Source organism: Theropithecus gelada, chromosome 8, assembly GCF_003255815.1.
Source record: "Theropithecus gelada isolate Dixy chromosome 8, Tgel_1.0, whole genome shotgun sequence".
In the NCBI taxonomy this organism is placed as follows: domain Eukaryota; kingdom Metazoa; phylum Chordata; class Mammalia; order Primates; family Cercopithecidae; genus Theropithecus; species Theropithecus gelada.
In genome coordinates, this window is record NC_037676.1 from 67,953,955 (window position 1) to 67,966,990 (window position 13,036).

The window sequence follows — 13,036 nt, forward strand, 5'->3', positions numbered from 1 at the left end:
TTTTTTTTTTTTTTTTTTTTTTTGAGACAGAGTCTCGCTGTGTTGCCCAGGCTGGAATGCAGCGGCATGATCTTGGCTCATTGCAACCTCCACTTCCCGGGTTCAAGTGATTCTCTTGCCTCAGCCTCCCAAGGAGCTGGTATTACAGGTGCCCGCCAACACACCCAGCTAATTTTTGTACTTTACTTTAGTAGAGACGGAGTTTCACCATGTTGGCCAGGCTGGTCTTGAACTCCTGACCTCAAGTGATCTGCCTGCCTCAGATTAATAGTTTTCTACCCAACTTTGTATTTCAGGAAACTAAATTGCCAGGTTTTTTTTCTCCCTGGATTCTAAGACAATAGAGTATGGGTTTTTTTTTGTTTGTTTTTTTAACCTTCCTAGGTTGTTCTGTAAACTAAAAAGATGAGGGAGGGTCAGTAGAAATCATTTTGGGAACAGGGCACATCTAATTTAAAACTGTGTCAGATTTTGAGTTTCCCTTAACTGTGAGATGAGGGAAAGGACCCCAGAGGTGTATTATATTTAACTTAGGGTTCTTCAATATGGATGATGGAGCTAAAAAGGCCTTTGCATTTATGTAAATTGTGCTACAAAAGTGGCTTCCCTTGACAGTAATATGGAAAAAAGAGAACTAGATAATTCAGTGTAGTGTTATTCTAAGTAAGAACCTGTGTGCCTTAGGGAATTTTGGACCCAATATAAACAAAATATGACCAAAACGAACAAACAAAACCAGTAGAAATCTCCCTAGCAGAAATTGGTATCTAGAAAATGGTTTTAAGAAACATCAGTTAACTGTTAAAAGTTTAAGGTAATGGAAAAAAAAAAGGAAAGGGAAGGAAGAAATATCAGGCCTGCACAATATAATACCAACACTTTGAGAGACTTGAGGCCAGGAGTGCATGACCAGCCTGGGCAACATTGTGAGACCCTGTCTCTTAAAAAAAAAAAAAGAAAGAAAAGAAAAAAATTAGCCAGGCATGGGTGGCACGCACCTATAGTCCTAGCTACTCAGGAAGCTGAGGCAGGAGGATCACTTGAGCCTAGGAGTTGGCGGTGTGGGTAACAGAGTGAGATCCTATCTCAAAAAAAGAGAAACATCACCTTTTGGCTGTTTATCCTCTGCTTTTGGTACATCCATGCTTGATGTCTCTGTTATTTTATTTTATTTTTTGAGATGGAGTCTTGCATTGTCATCCAAGCTGGAGTGCAGTGGCGTGATCTCGGCTCACTGCAACTGCCACTTCCCAGGTTCAAGTGATTCTTGTGCCTCAGCCTCCCTAGTAGCTGGGATTATAGGCGCCTGCCACCATACTCAGCTAATTTTTGTATTTTTAGTAGAGACATGGTTGCACCCTGTTGGCCCAGGCTGGTCTTTAACTCTGGACCTCAGGTGATCCACCCACCTCAGGCTCCCAAAGTGTTGGTATTACAGGCGTGAGCCACCCCGCCTGGCCTCTTTGTTATTTCTGTTTTTGTATTTGTTTTTATTTCTTAAAATTTCTCTGAATTACAGAAATTCTTGAAAGAATCTATCTCTTATTTTGGATTTATTCTGTCTTTGTATTCTAGTTCTTAATAGCCCTCTGTTCTTAAGGATGGCAAAACAGATTGGTTTTAAGAATGAATGGTTTGTTGACTGTCTTAAAAAAAAAAACGCAGGACTCTGTGGCTCATGCTTGTAATTCAAGTACTTTGGGAGGCCAAAGCTAAAGGATCCTTTGAACCCCAGAGTTATACCAGCCTGGGCAACATAGGGAAACCCTATCTGGGCTCTTAAACCTTCACAGGTCCTATAATTACTTTGTTTGAGCCCATAAATATTAAAGTATTTCACATAAGGAAATGCTGAATTATATAATTAAAGATGGAAAAATAGTATAGCGTACAGTTCTTCACTGTTAATTGTCTTACCAAAGGTCCTAAACTTTTTTGTTCTTACCCTGGCACAATAGTGTTCAAGATTAAAGAGTAATTTGTCCTTTATTTTCAGTAAAAAAAGCAAAAAGATAAAAATTCATCATGGAAGCTATGGGGAGATAGAGAAAGTTAATCCTTTTTTTTTTTTTAAACACTGTAGTTTCCGCTCAGTATTTATTAATTTTCTCTTACAGTTTATTTTGCCTTGAAGATGTTTTAAAGAAAGTAAGCTGTTCAAATATGCCTTGCAATTGCTGTCTTAATCTAGTGTGTCATATTATCTTGTTCCAATTCTGGAACAAGATTATTGAAGGGTCAGTGTTCATAGAATTTGAAGACTGGCTTACTTGAATGATAACATTTTAAAACAAACTTGTAAGAATTTAATACTTTGGGTCCTTTAATGTCTAGGAGAATTTTAGGGGAAGGAGGATATAATCTTTACTGATGTGGCCACTGGTTTTTAAATAAACAGTACTATAATATCATTTTTTATTTATCAGTAACAAAGGTTCTGGTATCCAACATTTATTTTCTGTATATAGGCTGCATGAATCCTCTGTACATAATATGAAAACAATCATCCACATTTCTATTCACAGATATGAATATATTCATTCTTTCAGGTAGGTTTGGTAAACAAAGCAAAATTTTGCTTTGTGGAAATGCGAAGACGGTAGGGGTCTAGAGATACATATTTCTCCACAGGTTCTATTCTTCTCTCTTCTCAGTTCCACTTCCATTTGTTGTCACTTCCAGATACCCCCATCCCTGACACCCATTGGCCATGGCGCATGTCCTCTGTCCTGAGAACACTGCATCTGATTGCTCTCTTCCTCTAAACTCACATGGTTACTACTCCTGTTCTTTCTTTCTCTACTACAGTTTTGAATAAGTGTACTACTTTATTTCTACATTTATTTGAGAATGCTACATTTTGCATAGATCTGGTTTTAAAACTAGAATTTTATCACTCCTACCATCCTACCTACCTGCATTTCCTTTAGTTCTTTCAAGAAATAGTTAAAAAGTCACTATTGTTCAGTGTTATTAAACCCAAAACATTACCAAGAATATATATGAAGAAGCATATTAAGAATATATTATGTTGTTATATGTAATTTAATGTAAATATAAATGCTCCCTACCTCCTTAATGGTTCATTCGGTAAATTGACTGATTTTTATTTACTCGTAACTTAATGTATTTGTTGTATAGAACTATTTAGCAAAATTATTTGCGCTACTCTGTGAAGGAGAGGTAGTGATCAGAATTTAGCCAGGTGTGTCAACAAAGAGTCAAAGTTTTAACGACTTACTAAAAGTATTTTCCTTACTGTAGGTTGGTTAGAGCACATACATCTAATCTACAACTTCTGTAACATATCTTTCAGTGTATTGATGGATATATTTTATCAGAGTATTGGTACTGTTCTTCATGGGAGTTTTTTCCTTTGCTTAATCTTCCTGTACCGCTTCCCCCCACCCCCTGTCGCCCAGGCTGGAGTGCAGTAGCATAAATACAGCTCACTGCAGCCTCATCCTCCTGGGCTCAATCAGTTCTCTTGCCTCAGCTTCTGAGTAGCTGGCACCCCAGGTACATGCCACCACACCTGGCTAGTTTTAAAATTTTTTGCAGAGATAGGGTCTTGCCTTGTTACCCAGGCTGATCTTGAACTCCTGAGCTCAAGCAGTCTTTCTACCTCGGCCTCCCAAAGTGCTAGAATTACAGATGTAAGCCACTGTGCCCAGCCTAATCTTCCTGTACTTAAAAAAACAAAAAACAACAACAAAAAAAAACTTTTTTCTCATTGTTGGGGCTACGAAAGCAAACAGTAGTTGAAACCTTGTGAGCCAAACATTTCCCTATCCCACAAATATTCCAGATTTTAAAAGTTGATATTATAGTTGCTAGGTAAGAACGAGGACATTTTGTATTGTATTGTTCTGAGGCAGGGTCTTGCTCTCTTGCCCAAGGTGGAGTGCAGTGATGCAATCACGGTTCATTGCAGCCTTAACCTCCCGGGCTCAATCAATCCTCCCATCTCAGTCTCCCTAGTAGCTAGGACTACAGGCTTGAGCCAGCATGCCCAGCTAGTTTTTGTGTTTCTTTGTAGAGAAGGGGTTTCGCCATGTTGCCCAGGCTGGTCACAAACTCCTGGGCTCAAGTGATGCTCCTGCCTTAGCCTCCCAAAATGGTAGGATTACAGCCGTGAGCCACTGCGCCAAGCCTAGAGCAAGTTTATTTATATTCCAGATCTTTTTGTTTAATAAAAATGTGTCAGGCAAAAAGCAGTTTGCAAGCTTCCTTTATGTATGGTAAATTCATTAATATGGTGTAAAAAATTAGGTATGAAGAAAAATACCCGAATTCAGTGCAAAATACCAAAACCTAAGCATCCCAGGATTCCCCTTTCAATACACAAGGTAGAATGAAGAAGAATTTTCACAACTGTCAAGCAAAAATAAAACACCAATATCCATTTAAAGGAAAACTAAAGTAGAATTTAATATTGAAATGTCCTAACAGTTACAATTATGTTTGAAGCTGAAAGAGAAGCCCAAAAGAATGGTGCCTTATACAATGGGAGTTTATATTTTTCTCTCAAGATAGTTTATTTCTCTCAAATCAGCAACATCCAAGGTTAGGTAGGCTAGAGCTGATAGAGGCCCTACAGCATCATCAGGGACCCAGCCAGGCTCTGCCATCTGTAGCATTGACTTCCATATCCTGATTAGCGTATGGCCCTGTGTGACTCTAAAACATCACCTTGCACTCAAGACTCTCAGCATGAGGAAAGGGAACTGGGGCTAAAATGGAAATGACTTTTCCATTGAGTCACCTCCTTTCAAGTGGCCTCCTAGATGCCTCATCAACATTCTGCCTACAATCTTGTTAGCCACACGAAGTCCCATGGCCACATAAAACTGCAAGGGAAACCGGGAAATGTCATCCTTTAGCTGGTCACATTGCTGCCCCGAAATAAGGATTTCTTTCTTTCTACTCCTTTTTTTGGTGGTAATTTTTACAAAAGAGAAAAGAAGCGTGCTTGTTGGAGTGAGCAACTGGCAATCTTTGTCCCTAATGCATGCTGTGCACTGGAGCAAGCCTTAATTAGCACCTGGTCCATGCCCTGGGTGAGGGTTACTTAGATTTTGGCTTTAGCTTGCCTTTTAGTGTAGGCTTGTAGCAGGGCCAGTCAGAGATTCTTCACCTTAGGGCCATGACTTCTGAAACTATATGAGCCGAATTTTATGAGAAGTGTGTCTGATCAATTACCTGGCAAAATCAAATTTTCAAAGGAATCTGTGACTGTGAAACCGTATGAGCACGATGTATTAATGTTGATTGAGAGTGAGGAGAAGGAAGTCAGTTGTGGGCTCTTTTCTCATCTTTGAAACCCCAAAGTCAAGGCATTCCTTCATTCTTTTCCCATGCATTCTTGAGTATGCTGAAGAGGGCAATCCTGGTGAAATCATTCAATCATTCCCAGTGTTGTAAAGTAGTGATAAACTAATGTGGTTAAAGTCTGACTGGAAATGGGCAGATTTCTTCCTTATAGTGTATCCCTATCCAGGTTATGGATATTTCAAAAAATATTAAGTTTTTGAATTAATGTTAAGTCACACTAATACATTTTTCATAGAAAAATTGTAACATTAATAGCATGAAAAAACTTCGTAAATCTCAGTTTCAGTGTTGAGTCTTCCACACACTAACTACATGATACTGAGCCTGTATCCTCAGTAATAAAATAATAGTGTCTGCCCCACGGTGTTTAAATTAAACATGGTGACAGAGAGGAAAGCCCCAGCCTTATGTCTGACAGCGAGGTTACATTTAATGGCAGTTCCCCATCTCTTTCAGCAACTTTCAAACAAAAGAGCCTTTTCCCAAATGATACAGCACTAGGGCCTTGGGTTTACTGCTCCCAAGATAGTTTCGTCTAGATTTGGGAACTATAAATGTAATTACTTCCTGTCCTTGTGTAGAGAGCTGTTTTGGTATTATAGGGTTCTAAATGACTATAATATCGAGACAGTATGCAGGAGTTTTGAGGACACAGATTTTTGAAGGGTGCAGGTATAAGGGAAAAGTAAGACTATGTTTTCTGGAGGGAATGAATTTAAGATAGAAAAGGGCTTAAAAGGGGATGCAGGCTGGGAAAACGTCATTGTAGAACATAAGAGGAAATGGATAAGTATATAAACTGACAATTGAAAAGAAATACAAATTTTTTTCTCAACCCTCAACTTCATTGGGAGCTACCTCAGGTGCTACACGTGAATTTTTTTTTTACCCAAATAATGAAACCATCTAATATAGCTGCTGCATAGGTTCAGTGATAATGATTCCTTTTTCTCCTTTTAGCTTTTGATGCTGTATTTTGTCTACATTGTTATCATGTGTCTTGCAATTTGATGTATTCTGTCATACATGGAAAACACTGACATTGATGTGTAGACGCCAGGACCCTGGGGAAAGGCTGATAGATCACTGATTCGATTTTGTTGCCAGATATAGCTAGTAATTAGCTTACCACTTTGAAGAGCATAAAAAGTTTCTTCTTAGTTCAAATCAAAAGAAAACGTGAATTGGCAAAAACTTTGCTAAAATCTGTGATGGAGTTGGTCTGTGCATATTATGTAGAGATTGACTAAGAAAAATAATGGCAGCAAGAACCGCAGCTGTGGTATGTAGCTACATAAGGTTGACAAATGCTTTGCTCTTTTTGTCCTTACATGAAGGGACTTATGTAAGATCAGCCTGAAAAGAGGTTGTTGGGTGTTAATGCGGATACACTGTCAGGTGAGGATGGTGTTTCACATTCTCTTACAAAGCCTGTGACAATCCACCTTATGTCTTCCTTGCAGGACAGAGGTCAGATCAAGGCCACCCCTTCAGGATGACCTTCTTTTCTTTGAGAAGGCCCCAAGCAGACAGATTTCCTTACCAGACTTGTCTCAAGAAGAGCCTCAGCTGAAGACCCCAGCACTGGCAAACGAGGAAGCACTGCAGAAGATTTGCGCTCTCGAAAATGAACTTGCTGCTCTCAGAGCTCAGATTGCCAAAATTGTGACCCAGCAGGAGCAGCGAAATCTCATTGCAGGTCTGTAAGTCCTACATTTGTTAGTTTAACTTGCAAACTAGAAGTTAGGAGAATGCCACTTAACTTCTAAATTAATTAGTAAGTAACAACTATTGGGGTTCTTAGAAAACCAGGTGTGGGCCGGGTGCAGTGGCTCATGCCTGTAATCCCAGCACTTTGGGAGGCTGAGGCAGGCGGATCATGAGGTCAGGAGATCGAGACCATCCTGGCCAACATGGTGAAACCTCGTCTCTACTAAAAATACAAAAGTTAGCTGGGCGTGGTGGTGTGTGCCTGTAGTCCCAGCTACTTGGGAACCTGAGGAAGGAGAATCTCTTGAACCCGGGAGGTGGAGGTTGCAGTGAGCCAAGATCATGCCACTGCACTCTAGCCTGGCAACAGAGCAAGACTTCATCTTAAAAAACAAAACAAAACAAAACAAAAAACCCAGGTGTCAGTCCTTCTCTAAACCAGGTTAGGTTTAGATGGTGTTCATTTTGAACAATCTTGGTGCTGTCAGAGAAGATTACTAGGAAGTATCTTTTGGAAAACACTGAAATTCATACAGTTGAATCGCTATATAGTGGATGCTTTCCTTTCTAATGGGAAACTTAGTTGTCTAGGATAATGGCACCAACCATATCAGACATAAGGTTGCCGTCTACTTAGTGAAAGAAGCCTGGGTTTTTGTGTGGTATGTGTTAGACTGAGTGGTGTTTATTACCTGCGTGTCTTGAGGCAAGCACTTGATATCTCACCTCCCTTTACTGCTCTAAAATGGGGATAATAGTACCTATGTTACTGAGTTATTGTGAGAATAAATGTGGAAAGTATATAAAATGCCTTTAACACACAGCAGCTATTTAATAGTTATTCTTCTTCCTTTTGCACAGAGTAGAACCTGAATTCAAGTCTTCTGGTCTAACACGGTTGGGTTTATTAGTGTGACATTCTCACATTGGGGAGGAAACTGTAGCCTTGAAATCCTAGCCCACTAATCTATTGGCAAGTAGAGGTTATTTTCCTATTGTTGTTTCCAAGGCCTGGCAAGCCTCAGTATTAACCAGCTCTATTGGATAAGGACAATTAATTACCCTGCCTCTGAGCCACTTGGCTTATACTTCTGGAGTTTAACGTAATCCAGCATGGAAACCTCATTTGACCTGGGCATGGCAGAGGTGGGTGGGGATGAAGGCACTCTGGGCGCTGATGCTGGACTGTGCTTATCCATGTAACTTGCTAAAATCCTCCAGTCCTACCTTTTTCTTGTCTTCAATTGATTTTTCCTTTTTCTTTACCTCCCTCTTCTGGCCAACTGGGAAAGTGCTACCATAAAATTTTGAAGTTCTATTTATGAGCTGAGACTTTTGAGTAAAAATCTTTTACATCAACACCTCCCCAATCAAACTAGTTCACCCAATAAACAACTTTCTAACCTCCAGTTATGCAGAAAGAGGATTTTTAGGTCCTTACTTCATTTCCATAACTCTTATCTTAGTTACTTCTTGTTTTAGAGACAGGGTTTCACTGTGTTGCTCAGGCTGGTCTTGAACTCCTGAGCTCAAGCGACCTGCCTGCCTTGGCCTCCTAAAGTGCTGGGATTACAGGTGTGAGCCACTGAGCCCAGCCCAGTACAGGCTTTTAATGCTTAATAAGTCTTATATGAAAATATACTTAAAATGAGTCACAAATTTGTCAGAGTTTCCTCAAATCATTGAAATAGTACTAAATTGTCAAACTGTATGTATTGAAGATAGAGTCGTTTTTGCAGTACTTTGTTTTATATTTCTCTTAAAAGTGATTACAAACCGTGCTACAGTCAAACTTGAACATTTGATATCACAAAAAACACCTCTGTTAAGTTAAATAGAAATTTTCCATCTGGATAGTTTTGGACTGAATGATACAGTGGCTGAGATTCAGGCATTTCTCATGAAGTAACTGAAACTGTCCTTCTTACATAACAGACTTTTTTTTAAGGATATTGTTTTTAGGGGTACAAAAATCTTTAACATCATTTTGTTTTTAAAAACTGATATTTTCTTTGCTTAATACCAGCGGGATTAAGTTTGTTTTCCTTTGTTTCTGTAGGTGACTTAGATTCTACCACATCTGGTACCACACTACCACCCCCTCCGCCTCCTCCACCACCCCCGCCTCCCCCTCCACTGGGGCTCCACCAAAGTGTATCTGCCATTGATCTGATTAAAGAGCGAAGAGAGAAAAGAGCCAATGCTGGAAAGACTTTGGTTAAGAACAATCCAAAGAAACCTGAAATGCCAAATATGCTAGAGATCCTTAAAGATATGAACAGTGTAAAACTTCGGTCAGTGAAGAGGTGAGGATACATTTACCTTCTTTCTTCCCCATTTGTTTGTCTTACAAAATCAAAGTACCAGGCTTCTTGAGAAATTTTTATTATAACGTGACTGCCATGAATAGTTTTTAGTTTAAAAAAAAATCGAGCCCCAGTGGCCTCTATACACAGTAGCTAAGAGATTAGCAAAATAATCTAACAGTTCCCAGGTGATGTTTTTAGTTTTCCCATTTTGTTTAAATATCAGCCTTTTCATATAAAGTCTTCACTGCGATTGCTCAGTGAGCATTTACTAATTCAATAAAGGCATACTGTGTACCACTAGCATAGTCACTAGACATGCATGGAAGAGGGAACTCTATTGCACTGAAGGAGAGTAGAGTCCGTATTCTGCAGATACATTACGTGGCCCTTTATTGGACTCCTGTGTGCTTTTGTTGAGCACTAGCTCTAGGCTTCCATCTCACTGCTAGTAGTATTTATCAGGTCTCTATGCAGTAGCTGTGATGCTGGAGAGGTGCTGTCAGGCAAAAGGTTGACAGAGTACTTCCCTGAGGGTGGCCAGTGTATTGACCTGTCCCCTTGGTTTGTGTTCATTTCTCTAAGGTCAGAGCAAGACGTGAAGCCCAAGCCAGTGGATGCTACTGACCCTGCTGCCCTCATAGCAGAGGCTCTGAAAAAGAAATTTGCTTATCGGTATCGAAGTGATAGCCAAGATGAAGCTGAAAAAGGAGTTCCAAAGTCTGAATCAGAGGCCACTTCAGAGAGAGTGTTGGTGAGTTATTTGCCCAGATTTCTTTCCTGTTACGTAGAAATCCATCTCCTTGCCAAGCACTTGCATTTTGCAAGTGATTCACCTGTGTCATCTGTAAGTTCCAAAGGGAGGTGATGCAGGATTTGGTCCCTGCCTTACAAGTACATCACGGCTGGTTGGGAAAAGGATGACATCTTTGCTTAGCATTTACACTTTTACTTTTCTAACTATGAAAATAATAGTTGTTCATTTGGAAATTTGAAACTTGTAGAAGAGCAGAAAGAAGAAAGCAAAAGTTAACCCCTGAGCTCACTACTAAGTAATCTCCAGTGTTATATTTTCTATGCAGGGTTGTATTTTTAAGCATAGTGAAGTGAAATTCAGTATAGTAACAATGTGTATTTTGTGACATAGAAATTCAAAGTAAAGTGAGATCATTTTCTCTCAGGGCACCCTATGAAAGTCTTCTGAAGAGGGTGAGATTTGATGTGGGCCTTGGAGGATGTGTACCATGTCAGAGGTGGAGACTGAGTACATTTCATGGAAGCTCTCACATAATAATGGATACTTTCCCTTTATTAACATTACTGTCATGGGGTGTGTGTGTGCTTATCTATTCCAGAGAGGCAGGCATCTCAGAAATTCTAGCACCTTTGAAACTTCTTAAGACATTGGAAAGGAAACTTTGTACTTTCTCTCTTTACTCAGAAAAGTAAAATTTAACAAAAGCAGGGTATTGCCAAGATGATTGTAGTTTTCATTTATAGGAAGCAGTTTGGCTACTTCTTTACCTTTCATTCTCTTGATATGTTCAGTGTTCATAACAACCTGTCAATTTGTAAAGGTTTTAATATTCCCAGTAGTTGCTTGGTTTTTCATGCAGAACATACCTAGCCCTCTAATCCATGACTGGGGCAGGGGCGGGGCGGGGGGGTTGGGGGGCCATATTGTTACTGTTACCTGAACCAATATCTTTATTTATACTTTTTGTTTGTTTCTAGTTTGGGCCACACATGTTGAAGCCAACAGGAAAAATGAAGGCTTTAATTGAAAATGTATCAGACTCCTAATAGACAATGAGCTGCGAAAGACTCCTGGTTCTCCTGTTGATTTGTGAGGGCTGAGTTTGCTAGTAGAAATCGACACTATTTAGTAAATACCTGACTTTAGTATTCAGTGGTCTCCTTTTCAGGCTAATTGAGGATTAAGCAGTAATGAAAGCACTAAGTTTGGTTTTCATTTTGTGAGATGGTCAGCGTTGGTGCTCTCCACAACTTACATGTGTTCTGACATGTTTCTAATATGTGGCCAGGGCGTTCAGATTTCCAGTTTTGAAAACAATTGTATAGATTTCACAACACAAAAAGGACATTTGTGGATGTTACTGCACATTTTAAATTCTTAACACTAATTTATCTGTGTAAATGTTTCATATGCACATTTTTGGACATAAACAGTTTATGTAAAATTAGTAATGAATGATGGCAACGAGGGCACTGTTATCTTCGTTTGTTTTCAATGATCATTTAGCATTCAATGATGGAACAGCTGGTATAACATAAGTTGTTGGCATGAAATATTTGAGATTGGAAACTTCTTGCCTTGAACAGAACTTATATCTTAGATTCTCTCTCACATTTTCTTGGAGCTGGGGTTTGAATAGGAACCAGATGATGTTCACTGCTGAAATTCCATAATGCTTCCCACTGAAGGGACGTTGAGAACCAGGAAAGCTGCTTTCACGTCATTGCCATCCAGTACTGACAGGGAAGAAAGATGTAGTTTTCCAGTAGTGATGAATCAAATTATTGAATTAAATTTCTTCTTAAGTAAAAACTCAGAATGTTGTTTCCTTTCAGTTGATTAAATGGCATCATAAAGATGACTTTGCCAAGTTAATACTACTGGAAATGTCAGAGTAGAGTTAAAAAAAATTTTAATATAAGCCAAAATATTAACTTTAATGAAACATAGACTTGGCAAATGAATTTCCTATAAATTGTCATTGGTCAGAATGCTGTTTTGTTTAGTTATATTACACAATATAAACCATAGGTGTTATTAGAAGTGAAGAACTGCCTTTTTCATCGGGGGCTTTTAAGGACTTGCTGTAAATGATTATTTTAAAAATGCTTTATAAATCTTCATGATTTTTCTATTTCTGATACACTCAGCTATAGTGTATAATGCCAGAGTATCCTACCCGGAGTAAATATTTGGAATATTTAAATCTAGTAAAAGTAGAAAGTTATACTTCCTGGGATTATTAGGAGATGGGAGTAGACATTCACTTTTAACTTCTCGAAAATACATGCATTCTCCTAAATATTAAAAATGACTTGGGGTAATGACATGGCTTGGTTATTCTGTTTAAATTTGTACTATGACTTATGTTATACATGTTCATGTTCACCTCTCATCCATCCATTTTATGGGGTTTAAAATTCTCTTTAACAAAATTCAGAAAATTTACCTGAAACTTATTTTGACCTGCTAAGAAACATATTTTTATATAAGTATTGAATTTTGGACAGTGCCCCCATATAAGGAAGTTACTGTTTTAAAATAAAGCAAACTGTTTTATTTTCCTTGGACCATAGTGCCTCCATTTTTGTTTTCTTTTTTCACAGTAGGTAAGATTCTTTTGCACAAGTAGCTTCTTTAGAATAATTTTCTTTCTGCATTTTTCAAGTGGAATTATATTCCTTAAAATAAGCTCTTAAAATCACCTTTCACTTTTTCTCATATAAAGGGATCACAGCATTAAAACAGGACAGTCATGAAGTATCTGAGTTGTCTCAGGGTTCTCAAACCCATAATCTACTTCTGAGATTGGTGAAATTTGTTTTCCCAGCTTCTCCCACACCCACCTCATTCAGTTTCTGGTTCTTTCACCCAACACAACACCTGAAGTAAAAGACCTTAAGAATAGTTATACCTCAGCTAGGTATTA

At 38.7% G+C, this 13,036-nt stretch overlaps 1 protein-coding gene across 2 annotated transcripts in view; it reads left to right on the plus strand.

Moving 5' to 3' along the window:
* Positions 1-12,677, plus strand: part of MTFR1 (mitochondrial fission regulator 1) — a 73,297-nt gene extending 60,620 nt beyond the window's left edge. The window contains exons 5-8 of one of the 2 annotated variants that reach the window (XM_025393759.1): positions 6,798-7,033; positions 9,104-9,350; positions 9,936-10,104; positions 11,085-12,677. In XM_025393759.1, coding sequence (XP_025249544.1) covers positions 6,798-7,033; positions 9,104-9,350; positions 9,936-10,104; positions 11,085-11,153 — 721 coding nt within the window. In that variant the 3' untranslated portion in view covers positions 11,154-12,677. Of the gene's footprint in view, positions 1-6,797; positions 7,034-9,103; positions 9,351-9,935; positions 10,432-11,084 lie in introns of those variants that run through there. The other variant, XM_025393758.1, reaches the window with a different exon arrangement.
* The last annotated feature ends 359 nt before the right edge of the window (positions 12,678-13,036 follow it).